This window comes from Labrus bergylta, chromosome 18, assembly GCF_963930695.1.
Source record: "Labrus bergylta chromosome 18, fLabBer1.1, whole genome shotgun sequence".
NCBI lineage: Eukaryota > Metazoa > Chordata > Actinopteri > Labriformes > Labridae > Labrus > Labrus bergylta.
The window spans coordinates 18,505,647-18,521,375 of NC_089212.1; the positions used below are offsets into that span (position 1 = coordinate 18,505,647).

The window sequence follows — 15,729 nt, forward strand, 5'->3', positions numbered from 1 at the left end:
TTCAATTTGATTTACTTTTATTTGTTACGAACACATACAATTCATTTCCTACAAATGCTTATAAAACCAATAAAAGCTTGAAAAAATACATTTTATATAAGTTCAAATTAAAAGAATTTCATGAAAATATCTGTATTTTTTTCTATTAAGAAAGTTCTGCAAAATGCCTATTTATCAGTGTAAAGGAAACTGTAATAACACAGGATAGTTATCTAGAGTATGGCTCAGTGATGTGGCTGTAAATGAAATACTATCAGTTTGTATTTGTGCGTAAAGACAGACATGTGTTACACTTGTGCTGCAGTAGATGCACTGTGTGCACTGCAGCTGAGTTTAGAGACTGCCCCTCAATGATCAGTTTATATTCAGAGATAAAAGTGATGTTTGATCCACTGAGTCCAACAGAGCTCTGCTCAGGTTTGAACAAGAGGAAATGAGACTCATTTGAACTCAATTAGAGCTTTTTTTGTAATTTCACTTGTATGTTACTATGCTAAAAAATGTTGTGATTGTGAAGTCCATATGGACTGAGCGTAACAGCTCGGGATAAGCCAAGCAGAGCTGACTCTTTAACTTGTTTCACAACTCTCATACTGCTCATGATTTAGGACTGTGTGGGTGGGTTTTGCTCAAATTTGAGTAATGTAAAACAACTCCACAACTGTCATTAGATTAGGATTCATATTTGTTACATTTTGATTTATCGGAGGACAAAGGTATATCACGTCACCCTGTCTCTAAAATGAGCACAGCCTACTTGTTTTTAGAAATTAAAGCACAAAATACATCAACCGTTCATGTAAATTAATCCAAATTTGCAGAAAACCTAAATTGATTTCCCATTACTGGTAAGTAATTTTTTCTATTCAAACTGTATGTTCTATCTTTTAAATAATGCAGCTGTTTTCACTACCGATGAACTATATGAAGATGTAGTTTTCCCTTCTGAAAGCTGCATTTTAAAGACGTTTCATAACAACTTATTGAAATGATGATATGGTATTTTGCACAGTAGGTTGGTGTATTTAAGATTTAAAAAAAAAAACAGGTAATGAAACTACTTTGGTGTGACTTTTTTTTGGAGTCAGAAAACAACATCTTAACTGAGGAATAATCCGTAAGGCACTCTGTTTGTTGTCCTCTATCCTACTGATTGTAGTTGTTACCAATTTCTCTGTAGCCATCCAGACACATACTCATAAACCAGAAGCATCACTGCTCCACCTGTAACAAAAAACAGAGCCAGTGATTAAAACTATACTTCAATAAACCATTAGAGCTGAGAATAAGGGTCATGTGTTCTTAAATGCTAAAACAGAGGGCTACACTGCATGATAGATTAAATTACATGGTTGGACAATTTAGCAAAGACTTTTTTAGGTAATCCTAGTTTAAATATTTTTATTTCAATATTGCAAAAAAACATCAGAATCACAATGTTATGATGGAGTGGGAAGTATATAAATGTTGTGTTTAAAAAATATTTCATTGGTAGCATCAATGAAAGGGTTAATTTATGTCTTTGAAATCTTGGAAATAATCAGAAAGTTTATGGGCATAAAAATAGCATTCTCCCATCTAAAAATATCTAAAAAATGAACTTATCTGTTCTAAAAAGCTATTTTGTGATCATCAAGACAGTCTGGATATGGGTAGAAAGAACTTTCCCCTTTACCTGGTCCAAGCCTCATTATCTTTGGCACCAACCCCTTATAAAGTGCCAAATACCTACAAAATAAGAGAACAGGATGTTAATCATTTACAAAATACAATAGTTAAGTACAGCAGGATGTGTGTGATTTTTCATGTGTGTAAAGGCTGGAGTGTGTTGGTGAGTTCACGCCTGGCTGTCTGTCTGCTTGCATGCCTGTCTCTCACCCTCTCAGGTCCATACAGTCGGGGTCTTACGGCCAATGTTGGCGAGGACCTGCCCCTTAATGCATTCAAGGTGATCAGTGGCTGCCTGCCTCTGCCTCGTGCTCCCTGTCCCGCTCCCTGCCCCCGCCACTGATGGCGTTAATAAGGCTCGACCCACTTCCTCCCTGGCCCTCTGTCTGATTAGATTGACCCGTGGAGCGCCGCTCGGCTCGTTAGGGTCTGCTTAACGACGTCTCCCATAGGGACCACTAATTAGCTGGGACTGTGTTGTGTTAGAGCAGGGGGACTGGATGTGGCGGCGGGGGCACCCTCCATGCACCCCTGCGACGACAACGTTTCAGTGGCGTTCCTGCAGCAGCCCCTGAGGGCTCCTGTGTCCACTAACTACAAACATGTCGCTGGCCCTTGTCTCGCGGAGCCGCATGGGGGGGGGGGGGGGGAAAGTGGATGGCTAAGGGCAATTGCTAACATAACATACATCATTCCTTGAAGCTTCCATTTAGAACTGTCATTCTCTGAGGCTAGAAAATATGTTAACATTTACTGTACAACTGACAGACTGCAGAAATGTATGATCACACACGAGGGGAACACAGCCCATGGTGTAACGTCACTATTTGGATTCTGGTCATCGGATCACAGCTTTGCATCAAGCTGCTCATTCACTTCCACTGTTGTTAGTGTAGGAAACACACACTGCACAATCAAACCCTGCTAACTTGTAGCTGCAGCTGCTACATTTGTCTTTTCTGACAGCCTGCTTGGCAGATTACCAAGACTGAATTGCTAACAAAGCACACAAAGTGCCTCATTAATTTTTTGAATGAACTGGTGACAGTGTTTTTGAATTTTCTCGTCATATCTCTCTCTCTCTCTCTCTCTCCCCCCCCCCTTGTTCATACCCCTCCTCCCGGTACACCAGTGCCATGGTCTGGAAGCAGGTGCGGTACTTGATCTCTCCGGGCACAGGCTGGGGGCCTTGGATGCGGCTCTTGGCTACGTCAAAGGGAATGTTCACGCAGGAGGAGATGGTCCCAGACACAAGTCCGATGGTGAACTTTCTCATAAACTCAAGTGTCGGGTTCTGGCAAAGAGGAGGGAATACAGGATTTAGAAAAAACAAATGCCACTTTCCTGTAAACAGTTCTAGTGTTGGAAGAGCTACTTTAAAAGCATATTTCTCTTAGCCACCAATTACATAGAACAGAATTCTTCTAGAGTAAATACACATTGTACAAAGACATTTTTTGCTTCTCTGTCACAAAAAACAACATTCATGACATTTAGTTATACACATGATGCCCATCCATAACAGTTATAAAAAGTTATAAAAAGAAGAGGCGTATCAAAAAATCGAGTGCATAAAATAGGACCTCTTGGATTATGGCACCTTACAAGGGTAATACTGCACCATGATTAATATCCCTGAAAAACAGCTCAACTAAAAGAGGAAGAAATATTGTTTGTTCAACTAAAGGTACTTAGAGAAAGTTAGTCAGACTGCTCTACTAACTTTAAAATTAGCATTTAATAATTTCCATAGACAACTTGAAGAAAAAAAATACTATTGAAGAAAGTATATTCTGGGCACGCCTTAGTAAGGAAAAAGGGGTAGAGTGGGTCATAGTAAGTTCAATTACATCAGAAAATTCCTTCTATGGCCATTTTTTTGTTTTGAAATTTCAGCCGTTAACAGCACAAAAATGGCAAAAATGTATTTGAACTACTTCTCCACAAATATTCATCGCTGAAAAATCTAGTTAAACTGCAAATTTTTCACAGAATATTTCTGCAGTGGGTTCAGGTGTTAACAAAATGACGGCAAACCTCATAAACACAACTTCGAGCCACAGAGAAAAGCAGCATCATGACACTGACAAAATAAATAGAGAGACTTTGTGTGTATATAAATGTAAGCAAATGTGAGGGGGAGCACGAGGGGGGGGCATGTGCATATGATTGCAAAGCTGCCATGAAAGCCCTGATCATTTTATGGTAGCGGGGGGCAGATTAGTGCTTCCTGACTGCGGTGCCGCACTCTGATTGGCTGAACAGAAGCACATGTTCTTCGGGGAGCCAGGACGGAGGATTTATAAACAGGGTGCATGCAGGCAGACTGGGGAGGCATATGGGGACAATTTGGGTAATTGGGCTGTGACTCGGCACAGGGGTATTACTGTACCAAAGAAGCCCAGACTCAGAGAGCTCTGACAGCTAATTGGCCGGGATATTTTTACAAATGACAGCAGCCTCTCTAGGTCCGGGCCTTTCTCAAGCGGCTGGACACCCTGAGAGCTGAGGTAAATCAACAACTAATCCCACTTCTTCTCTCTTTTTTCCCCCCCAAGTGGGATGTGGGGAAGGGGCTTACATACCCACAGCCTAAATACACCCATCAACCCACTTCCTAACAGCCTTAAGCAAACATCCTCTCACACATTCAGCTGCCAACGACGGCAGTGTGCTATCTGCCTCCTCTGTACTGATGAAATGCTGATACAAGAGAAGCCTGAGCTCGGCCGCCTCAATTTGAATAGGGACACGTTTGAGTTGCAAGCTAATCGCTCATGTTGCTCACAAAAAAAGCTTGGAGGAAAGCCACTCTCAGCTCAGCCTGTAAGCCTGTCGAAGCCACAACATTCATCCCTTTCTGCCTCGACAATAGCCGTCGTTAGCCTCTCACAAACAGAATCCTTCCATCAATGTTCAAACTCGCGGATCATTCCCAAAAGAAACGGCTGCAATCTAAGACGAGAGCTATTTGGGTCATCCGGCCACATAATTATCATTCAGAGGATGACCACTTGCTTCTCTGTACATCATGCGTCACTGGAAAAATGTTGAAAATATAGCAAAGCCTTGGCTCCCACTGTAACCTCCTCTTGAAAATAGTATCGCTGTCTGCTTCCAATTAGTTCATCGGGGTTAATCTAATGCTCCAGTTTGTACATGTGGAATCGGCGTATGGTAACGTTTCCGTTAAACAAAATTAACTTTTGTTTGGGCCATCAGGCTCTGCCGGATGTGTAATGTGAAACTTTGAGGATGTTATGAGGAGCAAACAGACGGGGTATTAGCTGGGCTGATCTTACAAGCTCCTCTCTGATTTTTAGCTTCCTCTTTGCCATGGCAGGCAGGATCACTAATCATGCTGTCAAACACTTGCAGTTCCCCCACTGGCGAATTGGCTGGGACACGTGCGGATCATATAGCCTGGAGCTAGCAAAAATTAGGTGAAGTCAAGGTTACCAAAACAAAGAAAAACTGAATAGATGCGTTGATCACTTGGTATGAGTTTGCATTTGTCTGCAAAAACAGGGACTATAATAGAAGGTGTGATCATAGATTCTGGGATTCATATTACCGGGTTGGTAGGAATAGCATCCTTGACATTAAAGTAGAAGCCAAAGTAGATCATGTTGAACACTCCATGGCGTCCCAGTGTTGAGGTCAATCCTTTATTCAGGCCCTTCAGTCCAAATCCGTCGGAATTTATTATGCGTCTTGCTTGGGCGAATGAGGAGGGTTGCTGTGTTGGAGAATTCAAAAGAAGTTCAAGTCAACTACTGACAAAAGAAGTAAACATTAGCAACACTTTATGAACTAGACAGAACATTTTTTTTTTCAAACAACCTCTTTGAAGGAGTCTCTGTTGGCCTGGAGACTGACTTTCACCACCTCGAAAGGGTTGACGACAACAGCTTCAGTCAAGCCAGCACCGAGCCCTGCTACAGACAGCGCCTGGAGGGGGGTGGACGTGGACGTGATTTAAGAGGTGAGAATGTGGAGATAATATTTGGGCAGAGACAGAACAGACATACACACTGATGTACACCCTGAGTCTAATGTGTCTACGTGTCCAGGCTACAGGAGCTGAATGCTGAATTGTAGTTTCGATTTTTGGAAAACTTGTTCCCCGAGTCCTTTTGTCTGGTTTTGAAATGGAAATTTGTTTCTGTCACATCTGTCAGTGTGCTCGTTTGACAAATGTTTGAAGATGCACAAGACACCTGTGTTTGTTATTATTCACCAAAATGTGAGATGACAGACGGCAGAGAGAGGAAGGAGGAAACAGGTATGTGAGCAAACTGATTAGGTTAAAAAAATAAATATATATATATATATATAAATAAAGGTGAACATTTTTTTATCTTGAAGAGATTCACATTTTTTGATCAAATTAAATATATTTTGTGTCATGTTATGGCAAGGCAACAAGTGCATACCCTTCTTATGAATGTATATCCTGGACATGTAATGAACAGTGACTGTGGCAATGCTACTCGTATTTGCATTGGGCTCTATAGGTCTGAATATGTGTATGTATGCATGCTCACAGAGAAGTGTAATGGGAACATGTCAAGAACGTGTCTATAGCTCATTACTCTTACTGCCTCTTTATCCTGCTGTCAGGGCCCGGGGACCCATCCTCTCAGACATGCCTCGTGATGTTTACACAGCCAGCCGGCAACGTTTTAATTCCTTATTTGTATTATTACTGTGTGTGTCCTCATTAATCAGAGTGAAGGCATTCAGCTGTGCCACACTGAATAGAGGGGGGAGAGAGAGACGTTCATAGCCGATCTCTAATTCGCTCGCACTAATGATCTGATGTGATTACAGCACTTGATACGCGAGGGCCTCTGGGGGAAATGAGGTTTGAGGCACTTGAGGAAGGGGAAGATGAAGAGATAGAGAGGGAGGTGAAGGTGGAGGAAGGGGGAGGGGGGCAGAGAGCATGATGGATGGGACAGGTAAACATTTCTCCACTATTGGCTGTAAAAACAAGACGAGGATACGCGCCGTGCTGGGGCAGCCTCTGCGTAGGGTTGCAGGTAAGCCATCCATCACTGCTGACACTTGGCTGCCACCTGAATAGGTGGTGTGTGGTGACCGCACCCCAGCAAGGCAAATCTGTCGAGCTTAAAACTCTGACTCAATATAACAGAAACCAGATTAGTCAAGAAGGATGAAACCTCTTGTAAGTTCACGGCCTCTGCTGTATCCATTCAAAAGAATGAAAACATATGAGGAGCCTGTTTAATAGGAAAGTGATATGCCTCGTCATTGTTTGGCTTAGCAACTTAACTGTTGGTGTTTGAGGCGTTCACATCCTTATTAATGGGAATCAAATCTTTTCATCTATGGTACTACACAAAGGGTTGTTCCAAGGAATACAAACCTCAACAAATACACTTGTATCTTCTTTTCTAAAAAACTTGTATAACAACAATATTTTTTTTTGTGTAGATAGTGAGAAATGTTTTCTGGTTAACTGTCACTTGACTAAAATAAACCAGGAGTGCAGAGTGTGTATTAAAAAAGCCGTTTTGGGTAAAAAATAAATCAACAGAAATGAAAGCGGTTAAAAACAAAACGTAAAATACTTTTTAATCAAACAGGTTTTTTTTAAAGGTGTACTTGGTTACAGCTGATTCTTTAGTTTAGGTTTGGGCGCCTGCAATAAAATCCTGTAGGCTTTGTTTAGACTTCAGGCAAATCTGATTTGAGTTACAAATCAGATTTTCAAGACGGACTGTCCTCACTTTCATTTGCAAAGGATCAGATGAGATTTATGTTTGAGGACAACTCCAACCTGTCTGCACGGGTTGCCGAGTCTAAGATTTCAGAGAATACTAATGAGGCAGCTTTTAAACGTGGAAGCATCAGACGCACAGGAAATGATAAACATCATGCACACACACAGCGACGTCACATTGAAGTGTTTGGACCGTGAAAACTCAGCAATGAGGAAGGGCTGGAAAGCATTGCATCACCAGGGCGCCGGTTGGCCAAGCAGTTAGGTCACGCCCCATGTCTAGAGGCTTTTGTCCTCGAAGTGAGCTGCCTGGGTTTGTCTCCTACCCTAAACCCCCTTCCCGCAAGTCATTCCTCACTCTTTTCTCCCTATTTCCTACTATATCCACATGCCTGTCCTCTTAAATAAAGGCATACCACACCCTCAAAATAACCTTTAATTGTTGCTTGGGACTGATGAACCAAAATAGTGTTTCATGCTTCAGATTGTCTAAATTTACCACTGGAATAATAAAGATAGAACGCAAAACTGTACAGCTCCTAAGGAATAGACTTCACAAGTGAAAACTGTATTAGCTTGAAATATTTTAAGAGGATTTCATTTCTCTGTCAAGTGACTCACCACACATGTCCTTACATTAGCTTCATACAAAATGGTAGAATCCAAACTTTTCCATTGGCTGCTCTGTTGCAGCCTACCTTATAGGTTCAGGTAGCCACTTGAGGCCATGAGGCTGCCTGCTAGCTGATCCCCTTTGAGCTCTCACTACATACACATTGTGTGTACTGAAGCACAACTCTGTATTCCTCAGTTCCTGAAAATGTAACTGATGAAGTAAGACGCATGATTCATATCCCTCTGACATTGGTAATCATGGGAAAACCCTGAAAGTAAAAGCTAACAGAATAATCAACACAACACCTGCCCTGTACTTCATTTGGTTCAACAAGTTTGGGAACATTTTTTATAAAACTATGCAACACATCTACACCTAGTTATCATCAATGTAAGTTTGATTATGGATTGTCCAATCTTTACCTTTATTAAACAGTCAGCGATACACTTGAATGGTCTTAGTCATCAAGGATGCTTTCATTTGTGTTTAACGTATCATTCAAGTGTTATTCTAGGTTCTGTTCACTTAATCCCTTCTTGAGAAGTCACCCCTTATCCTGCCAGTTATCAGGTGACCTGCCATTTAGGAGGCAGAGCTTCCAGTATAACAATTTGATACTCACCATAACAATCACAAAACTGAGAGAATGTTTTGCATTTGGAAGTTAACAGGCAAACGACAGAAACACTTAAATGTGTGACTAAATCTGCTCATGTATTTCATGTATTCAACATGAAACAGTACTGAAAACCATAATTTCACAACTGCAATGTCAGAATAAATTTACATCATTTATCTACTTGAATTATTCTTGGCATTTGTCTTTGTTTTTACAGCCTTTGACGTTGATTTTTGACACTGGGTGTAACTCTTTTTCCTGCTCCTGTGTCACATGTGTGTTTATTTTCCAGGTGCGAGTGTATTCAGGTGTTTCTGTGTGCAACAACTCACCACACCAGGAGATAATGGGGTCAAATTCAGCGCCTTCTTGTACTGCTCAAAGGTGAAAAACTGTAGAGGAATGATCATGATAAACAAAGTTATAAACTGACATCTCTACACAATCTCACACACATGTATAAAGGCGAAGTTTAAAACAATCAGCTGGAAAAGAGGACTTGTTGATACTTGTTAATAGCACATGAACATTAAGTCTTTCGGGAAAAAGAGAGAAGTCTAACACACACTCTTAAAAGGAGACACGTCCACTGATTTGTTTATTTGAACAAAGGGCAAAACGCCAGCAGAGGCGTTTTAATCGGACCTTTAATTTGCTTTAATTCTTCACTCCAGACGGTTCTCACCATCAGCTCGCTTTGTTCGCTGTGTGAGCGATTACCCCATCTTCTCAGTGTGAGTACTTATTTTTAAAGTTCTCCAGCATCTCATTACAGAGCAGCTCCACACCTCCTCCCCCCTCTGTTACCCCATCACGTTATGTATATGTTAGTGTGAAGTGAGGGACGCTAAGCCCTCCTACAAACAAATATAAAGAGATGAGGCTCAGTGGAAGGCTTGCTGTAAATGCTTGTAAGTCAATATTTGGTCGGCCAACAGAACAAATAGGAGGAGGCAGACCAGGCGGAGGGCGTCATGCGTTTAATCAACATGTGTGTACCATGTTAGAGCAACTGCGGTCAGAGTGTTTTCACATTGCAGCAGAGCAGCTCCCGGTGAAACTAGAGACGGAGCCATGCAGAAGTACTCGAGACGCTTTGCGGTTTTTATATAATCCAATGTGCACGTCTTATATCTCACCTTGACTGCTCTCTTTGGTGTCTCTGCCACAATGGGAGGCAGGATTCCTTTGTAGAAACCAAATACTCTGTAAAGACAGATAATAAGAAGGTACATAAGCTAATCTGATGATGGTAACAACAGCTTTGTAACTTGAGGACATTTTCACCATGTAGTTGTTAGTTACAGGACCGAAAATAAATCTATATTTTGATAATAAATTAAATAATTCTCCAGTCTCATAGTTATCATGCTCTGACGGATGTAGGTCTGTACTGCTTACAGTGACTGACTGCTTTTAGAAGTAAGCATTTTTATAAACAAACAAGTTGGCGGGAATATTCTGTGTATAAAAGCATAAAAATGTAACAGACCGAACAGTGGTTCTCAACACCCATGAATTGTTATCATTGTCTTTTAAACTTTCATCCTGACTCATACAGCATCGCCTGAAGTCAGTGCACTTTTCTTTTTTTTTAACCCTTTGGACATTTACGTAATTTGTTTTTAAAACTCCCAACCTCTGGCCATAATTGTTCAACCAACTTAACTATTTTAGGTTCTGATACACAGCATTTCATTTTCTGTTTTTAGTAGTATAACTTTTAAGTCAGAATATATCCCTTTAATGCTTTGTTGTCTGTATTGGTCCCACAAAACTTCTGTGTGTTAGGTTGAACTGGAAGCCATGTGAACTGGATGTGGGAACTAGCTAACTAGCCTAGCAGCCGAAAGCTCATCAAAACCCTTTAAAAAACCTGAAGCTTACAATGTATTGTTCAGAATGCATTAAGAGTAACAAGCCAACATACCTTCTTAGGAGCATTTTTTTTTATTATAGTTGCTACAATATACCCTGCCACATTTTTCATTGCCTTTGTGGGATTTTTTGGCCTTAAGTATGATTAAACATTTGCAATTATTTGCAAGGGTACATTTTAAAACCAACAGTAAAGACATTCAGCATTTTTTTCCCTCTTAAAACATAAACAGGTTCGTTAAAATACAAATCTTACTCCTAGAGTAAAGTCTGCACTGTGAAAATCAGGACAGAAAAGGCTAAGAGTAAATGGTGTCAAGCTCTAAAAAGCTGGATTTCACATCTCCCATCATGCAACTCATAAAATGTTTTTAAGGTCCTGCTTGTCTAGTAAACACCCGTGTCTTCTACACTCCACCCCCACAGTTTTTTGGCTTTCTGTATTATGTTAGAGGTTTCAAAACACGAGCTGAGATAACCAAAATGACATAATGAGGGTTGCTTTGTCTCAGACATGAAATATCCTCTTTAGAAGACATAAAAACATGTTTCCTTTGAACAGTTTTCATCTGTCTATTTACATGACACTTACTCCAGAAACCAAATGTCTGACCATATAGACAGCAGAACTTATACCAAGGATACAAAGTGGAAACAGAAAGTTAATTGCTGCTGCTTGGCAACATAACTACAGAGATATGTTTTCAAACCGCAAACCGTGGCAGACAACTTCTCAAGGAATCTGTAGAGGAAATGATTTAAGAGTTTATTTCAGCGTTTGATATACTGGATGTTTCTATAGACGGTAGCTGGATAATTTAAGTCAATTTGGTAGTTTTCCTTTCCTCCATCATACGTCCAGCTGTGATTTAAAGCACACTTGTAGGCAGGAAAAATAACAAAATGATACAGTGAGTTATGTATACAGGGGTGTTTACCTACATTTAATACAGGCTTTATTTTGTAGGCAATCCATTTCATGAGGTGTATTTACACAGTAACTGGACAGTCTGGTTAGCTTGTTTAAGTCTCTAACGTGTACAGAGAAAACACAGACAGAACAAGTGATTCCATGTTCCTTAAATATTCACAAATATCTTTTTGACCTTCTGTTTCAAATGCTTCATAATCTCTTTTATTATTAGGGGAACAATTAATATCAAATAAATCATGCATTTTTTTTTTTTTTAAAGAATGACAGATTTTATGCCACGTGACATTTTTAGTAGCACGGTTGGGCGCTGACATATTGCTCTGGTAACAATTACGCAGGCAAGATATACGCAGAAGAGAGCTAGTTGACATTATGCCCCTTACGCTAATCGAATAACAATCCCTCAGGTGGGTGCAGTCTGTTAGTCAGTTTAAAGCAGACAGTCACTGTCATGGAAAGTTCATTGAGTGTATTGATAGTTTTTGTTAAGTTTCATCTCGCCTTTCTTCATCTACTCTGCAAGGAACTACATTTGTCAACAGAGCTGCAAATCACGTTACATCTGCTTTTGTTGCATCAAATAACTAATCAAACTAAACTATAAAGAAAAATGAAAGAAAAGTTATATCAGAAAAGGCTCTGGGTTTGACAAAAATGGATTTGATGTGTATTTGACTTATTGTTAGTAATCCATGTCCCATCAGTTCTCACAGAGGAGGTGGGGTTTATGACCTGTAGTGCAGTCAGTCAGCAGGCGGAGCTCATAATGATGTAGTTTCACTTATAGGCAGATGTTTCTGCGTCCATCCTAATATACAGTCTGTGGTGTTTCCTAGCCAAATGGCTGAAAGAGATGGTAAGGGGAGTGGTCTTTTGCAAAATGGTCTATAACTTCAAAAACTGTTCACAGACTTGCACAGGGTTTTGTTAAAAGATTAGTAATTAGTTGAATATTTGTTCATACTTGTTTGATGTATGAAAGAGTAGCTTTATTGAAATGGTTAAATCAGGGAAAAGTAACAAGAGAGGAACAAACGTTTGCTCTTCAAAGGTCTTCAAAACATGGTCTGTTGATATATCCATCATAAGCATAATAAAGGTTCAGCCCAGACACCTGGATAGTCTTTGATATAATTTATACTTTTAAGCAGAGTATGTTTTTTTTTTTTTTTTTTTTTTTTTGCAAAGACGCCATGAGGCATGTTTCCTATACATACACTAGAGAAGTGTGTACATGTGCATTTTGCCCACTTTTCAATATAAAAAAAATATGGGTTGAGTAGTTCATTGTGTGAACTCGAGAAGTCAGCAGCAGGCCGGGGAAAGGAGTTCAGCTAAGTTGTCAATCGAATACAAATTACAGGTACGGGTACTTATCGGAAATGTTTTTGTTCTAACCATAAACTCCACCTAAACAGAAAATAAGTCTTTGGCTGAAAGTCACACTGGATGAGTAAAGATATCAAACCGTCCCAGCAGCAGCAAACAACATCTCTGTTCTCATTCCTAAATGTTGTTTCAAGGGGATTGTCAGGCGAAGTGAAACAGGTACAACAGGTCTAAATCTTTAAGAAAGAGAAACAGTAAACACAACATCATCTATCACTGTCTTTTAGAGCTAATTAATGTGTTCCAGGTATGATAGGTGTAATAATAATCTCCACCCTGGTGCATTTTTTAAAAATAATTACACCTCATGGTTACAGAATATAGAGGCAAATATAAGCCATTCATACATTTGGATCCTACAAATGGTGCTAATGTTATCTTTCATTTGTAAATAAACTATTGTGCTAAGATTTGTCACATTGCTTTATATTTGTTAGCTCATAGTTTCAGAAAAATGGCTGCGATGGGTTTCAAACGAGCATTTTAATTCACAGTATTTTGTATGATCCTTTTTTGTTAATTATTCTCTTCACACCTTTTCTGTTGTCTTACTGCTTTGTTTAGACAACTCATTATTTGTCATTACTGAAACTGGATTCCTATATAAGCTGAAAACATAAGCAAACAAAAAATTGGCACGAGTCCGATTGTTGCTTCAGCTGGTTAATGGCAGTTAAAGAGCTCACATTATGCCCTTTTTGGGGTTCGTATATTTAATCTATGTTCCTACTTTTGTACCTTCACAATAGCTAAAGTCCGAAAAAAGTGTGTGTTTTCATGTACTGCTCCTCCTTGCTCCCTCTACGCTCTGAGTCTGTCAGCTACACTCTGTTGAGCCCACACTGTTAGACCCCACGTGGGCCAAGTCTGCTCTGATTGGTCTGCCGATCCGCTCTGTCGTTATTGGTCAGTTGCTCAGCACGCGTCTCGGAAATGTCAACATGAGCTGCTGGGCTTGCCACAACGAGCCAATGAGCTTAGATCAGTGATCTCACACTGACAATGACGCAGCACTGACAAATTTTTTATCGAGGGGGGCTAGAACCGAGCGTTACGTGCGGCTAATGCTACAGCTAACAGGAGGAGGTAGGAGAAGCCGCGTTTCTGCGGACTTTGAATTTTTGCACATAGACGTGCCTAAACATGCACAGGACACTTGGAAAACACACTAAAGGGCATATAAAACCAGAAAAAGCATAATATGGGACCTTTAATAATTAAATTGATTTAAGAGGTTCCAATATAAACTCTGGTTTAATGTACTTTGCATTAAATGTTTTTTAGTACTGCTATTTCAGGAAGTATACATGACTGAAATATTTTCAATCAACAATTTAAAAGCACTCAGTAGGTTTACATAAACAAAAAGAGTTGGACCAATTGTGTTGGTTCAAATATATCCAGACTTTTATAAAACATGTCAGCTTGACTAAAATTGTACTGAGCTAAATTTCTCAGTCAGACTAACGCATCTAGATGGTGTGGTAAGGAGTCGATTTACTCTGGAAAACTCTTAAATCAGATCCAAACTTGCCTGAGGATTCTGTGCATGCTCCACAGTTGCCACTGCGGGCTTTGATGCGGAAGTTGAACAGCATGAATGCATAGAAGAAAGCTGGGAAGAAAACAAGACGAAGGCATCAACATGTCGAGTACTAGAGCCAGATCCAAGCTTTTTAAAACAGACGAGCGGTTTTGTTGTGTCAACTGAAGCAGTTAGTTACCATAAGACAACCAGTTTGCCGCTTGCTAACTAGTTTGTCAATTGTTTGGAATGTGACATATTCAAAGCTTGGCACACGTCGGAAAAAATTAATGCTGATAATTATCAATAACAAATGAATTCTTAACATTGATGTTAGTGGTAAAAAAACAATATAGATTTTTGTATACAGACATGTGTAACTTTGAGTCTTCAGGGCCTCTTTAGAATGAAAATCTATTGACATAGCAAAAAGCAGATGTTTTTGTTCTTTTCTGATAATACCGGTTAATGTTAACTTTAGTTAATTAATTAACTTATTAACTGCTAATGAACAGTTAACAAAGTTAACATTTTGATCGACTGTGCCCACCTCTGGATGTAATGTGTCAAGCAGAAAAAGATGGAGAGAAACTAGCCGAAAGGGGATATATCGCCACCTAGCACAGCGGTGTCGGACAAACTTCCTTAAATAAATCGATTCTCCCTCAGTGCTTGTATACCAGGAAAAGGACAGTAGTCCAACTAATAGACTAATCAAGCTTTAACCGGTGCTCAACTTAATCGTGCATGGTAACATTCTAACTGAATGTCAACAGAAAAGTGGCAAAAGATGCGTAATGTGTCCATAAATGTGCTAATGGCAGTTATGAAAAGGGCCTCCCCTTCCACTTGTCAGCCTGCAGGTAACAGAGAGACAAAGTATGAGGGAGTGAATGTTGATAGTGAACACAGGTCTGTGGAAAAAGAGGACAATGTGGCGTGACCGACTGTATCTTGTGAATGCCGGCACCAGCCCTGTTGTGACAACACTCTCTACAAGTCAACATAGATGATCTTGGTATATTTGGTCCAAGTGTAAATATTTTTGCTGCTGGCATTAATTTCAGGTGAATATAACCTGAGGTGTACAGGATATTAAACTTTGATAGAATACCTGAGCAGCCTGGTTGCTTTCCAAAAGCAGCAATGAACCATAACTAATTATCAAAACACTTGTCATCAGGTGACAGAGCCAACCTATTTGCCCCACAGCTGAAGTAACACAAGCAGTACTGGCTCAGGGTAATCAAGCCATCAACATAATCAAAAATGCTGGAGGAAGGGATTACGGCAGAGGAAGAACCCTCTTTAAATTCATCCCTCCTATTGTTTGTGTAAATAAGTTATTTCA

General features: G+C 39.9%; 1 protein-coding gene across 1 annotated transcript in view; it reads right to left on the bottom strand.

Annotated features, from left to right (window-relative positions):
- slc25a21 (solute carrier family 25 member 21) overlaps positions 1 to 15,729 on the bottom strand; it is a 96,066-nt gene continuing 80,337 nt past the window's right edge. The window contains exons 5-11 of the mRNA XM_020627565.3: positions 9,792 to 9,858; positions 8,985 to 9,044; positions 5,512 to 5,619; positions 5,243 to 5,407; positions 2,781 to 2,962; positions 1,676 to 1,728; positions 1 to 1,224 (exon numbers count right to left, since the gene is read on the bottom strand). Coding sequence (XP_020483221.1) covers positions 1,163 to 1,224; positions 1,676 to 1,728; positions 2,781 to 2,962; positions 5,243 to 5,407; positions 5,512 to 5,619; positions 8,985 to 9,044; positions 9,792 to 9,858 — 697 coding nt within the window. The 3' untranslated portion in view covers positions 1 to 1,162. The remainder of the gene's footprint in view (positions 1,225 to 1,675; positions 1,729 to 2,780; positions 2,963 to 5,242; positions 5,408 to 5,511; positions 5,620 to 8,984; positions 9,045 to 9,791; positions 9,859 to 15,729) is intronic.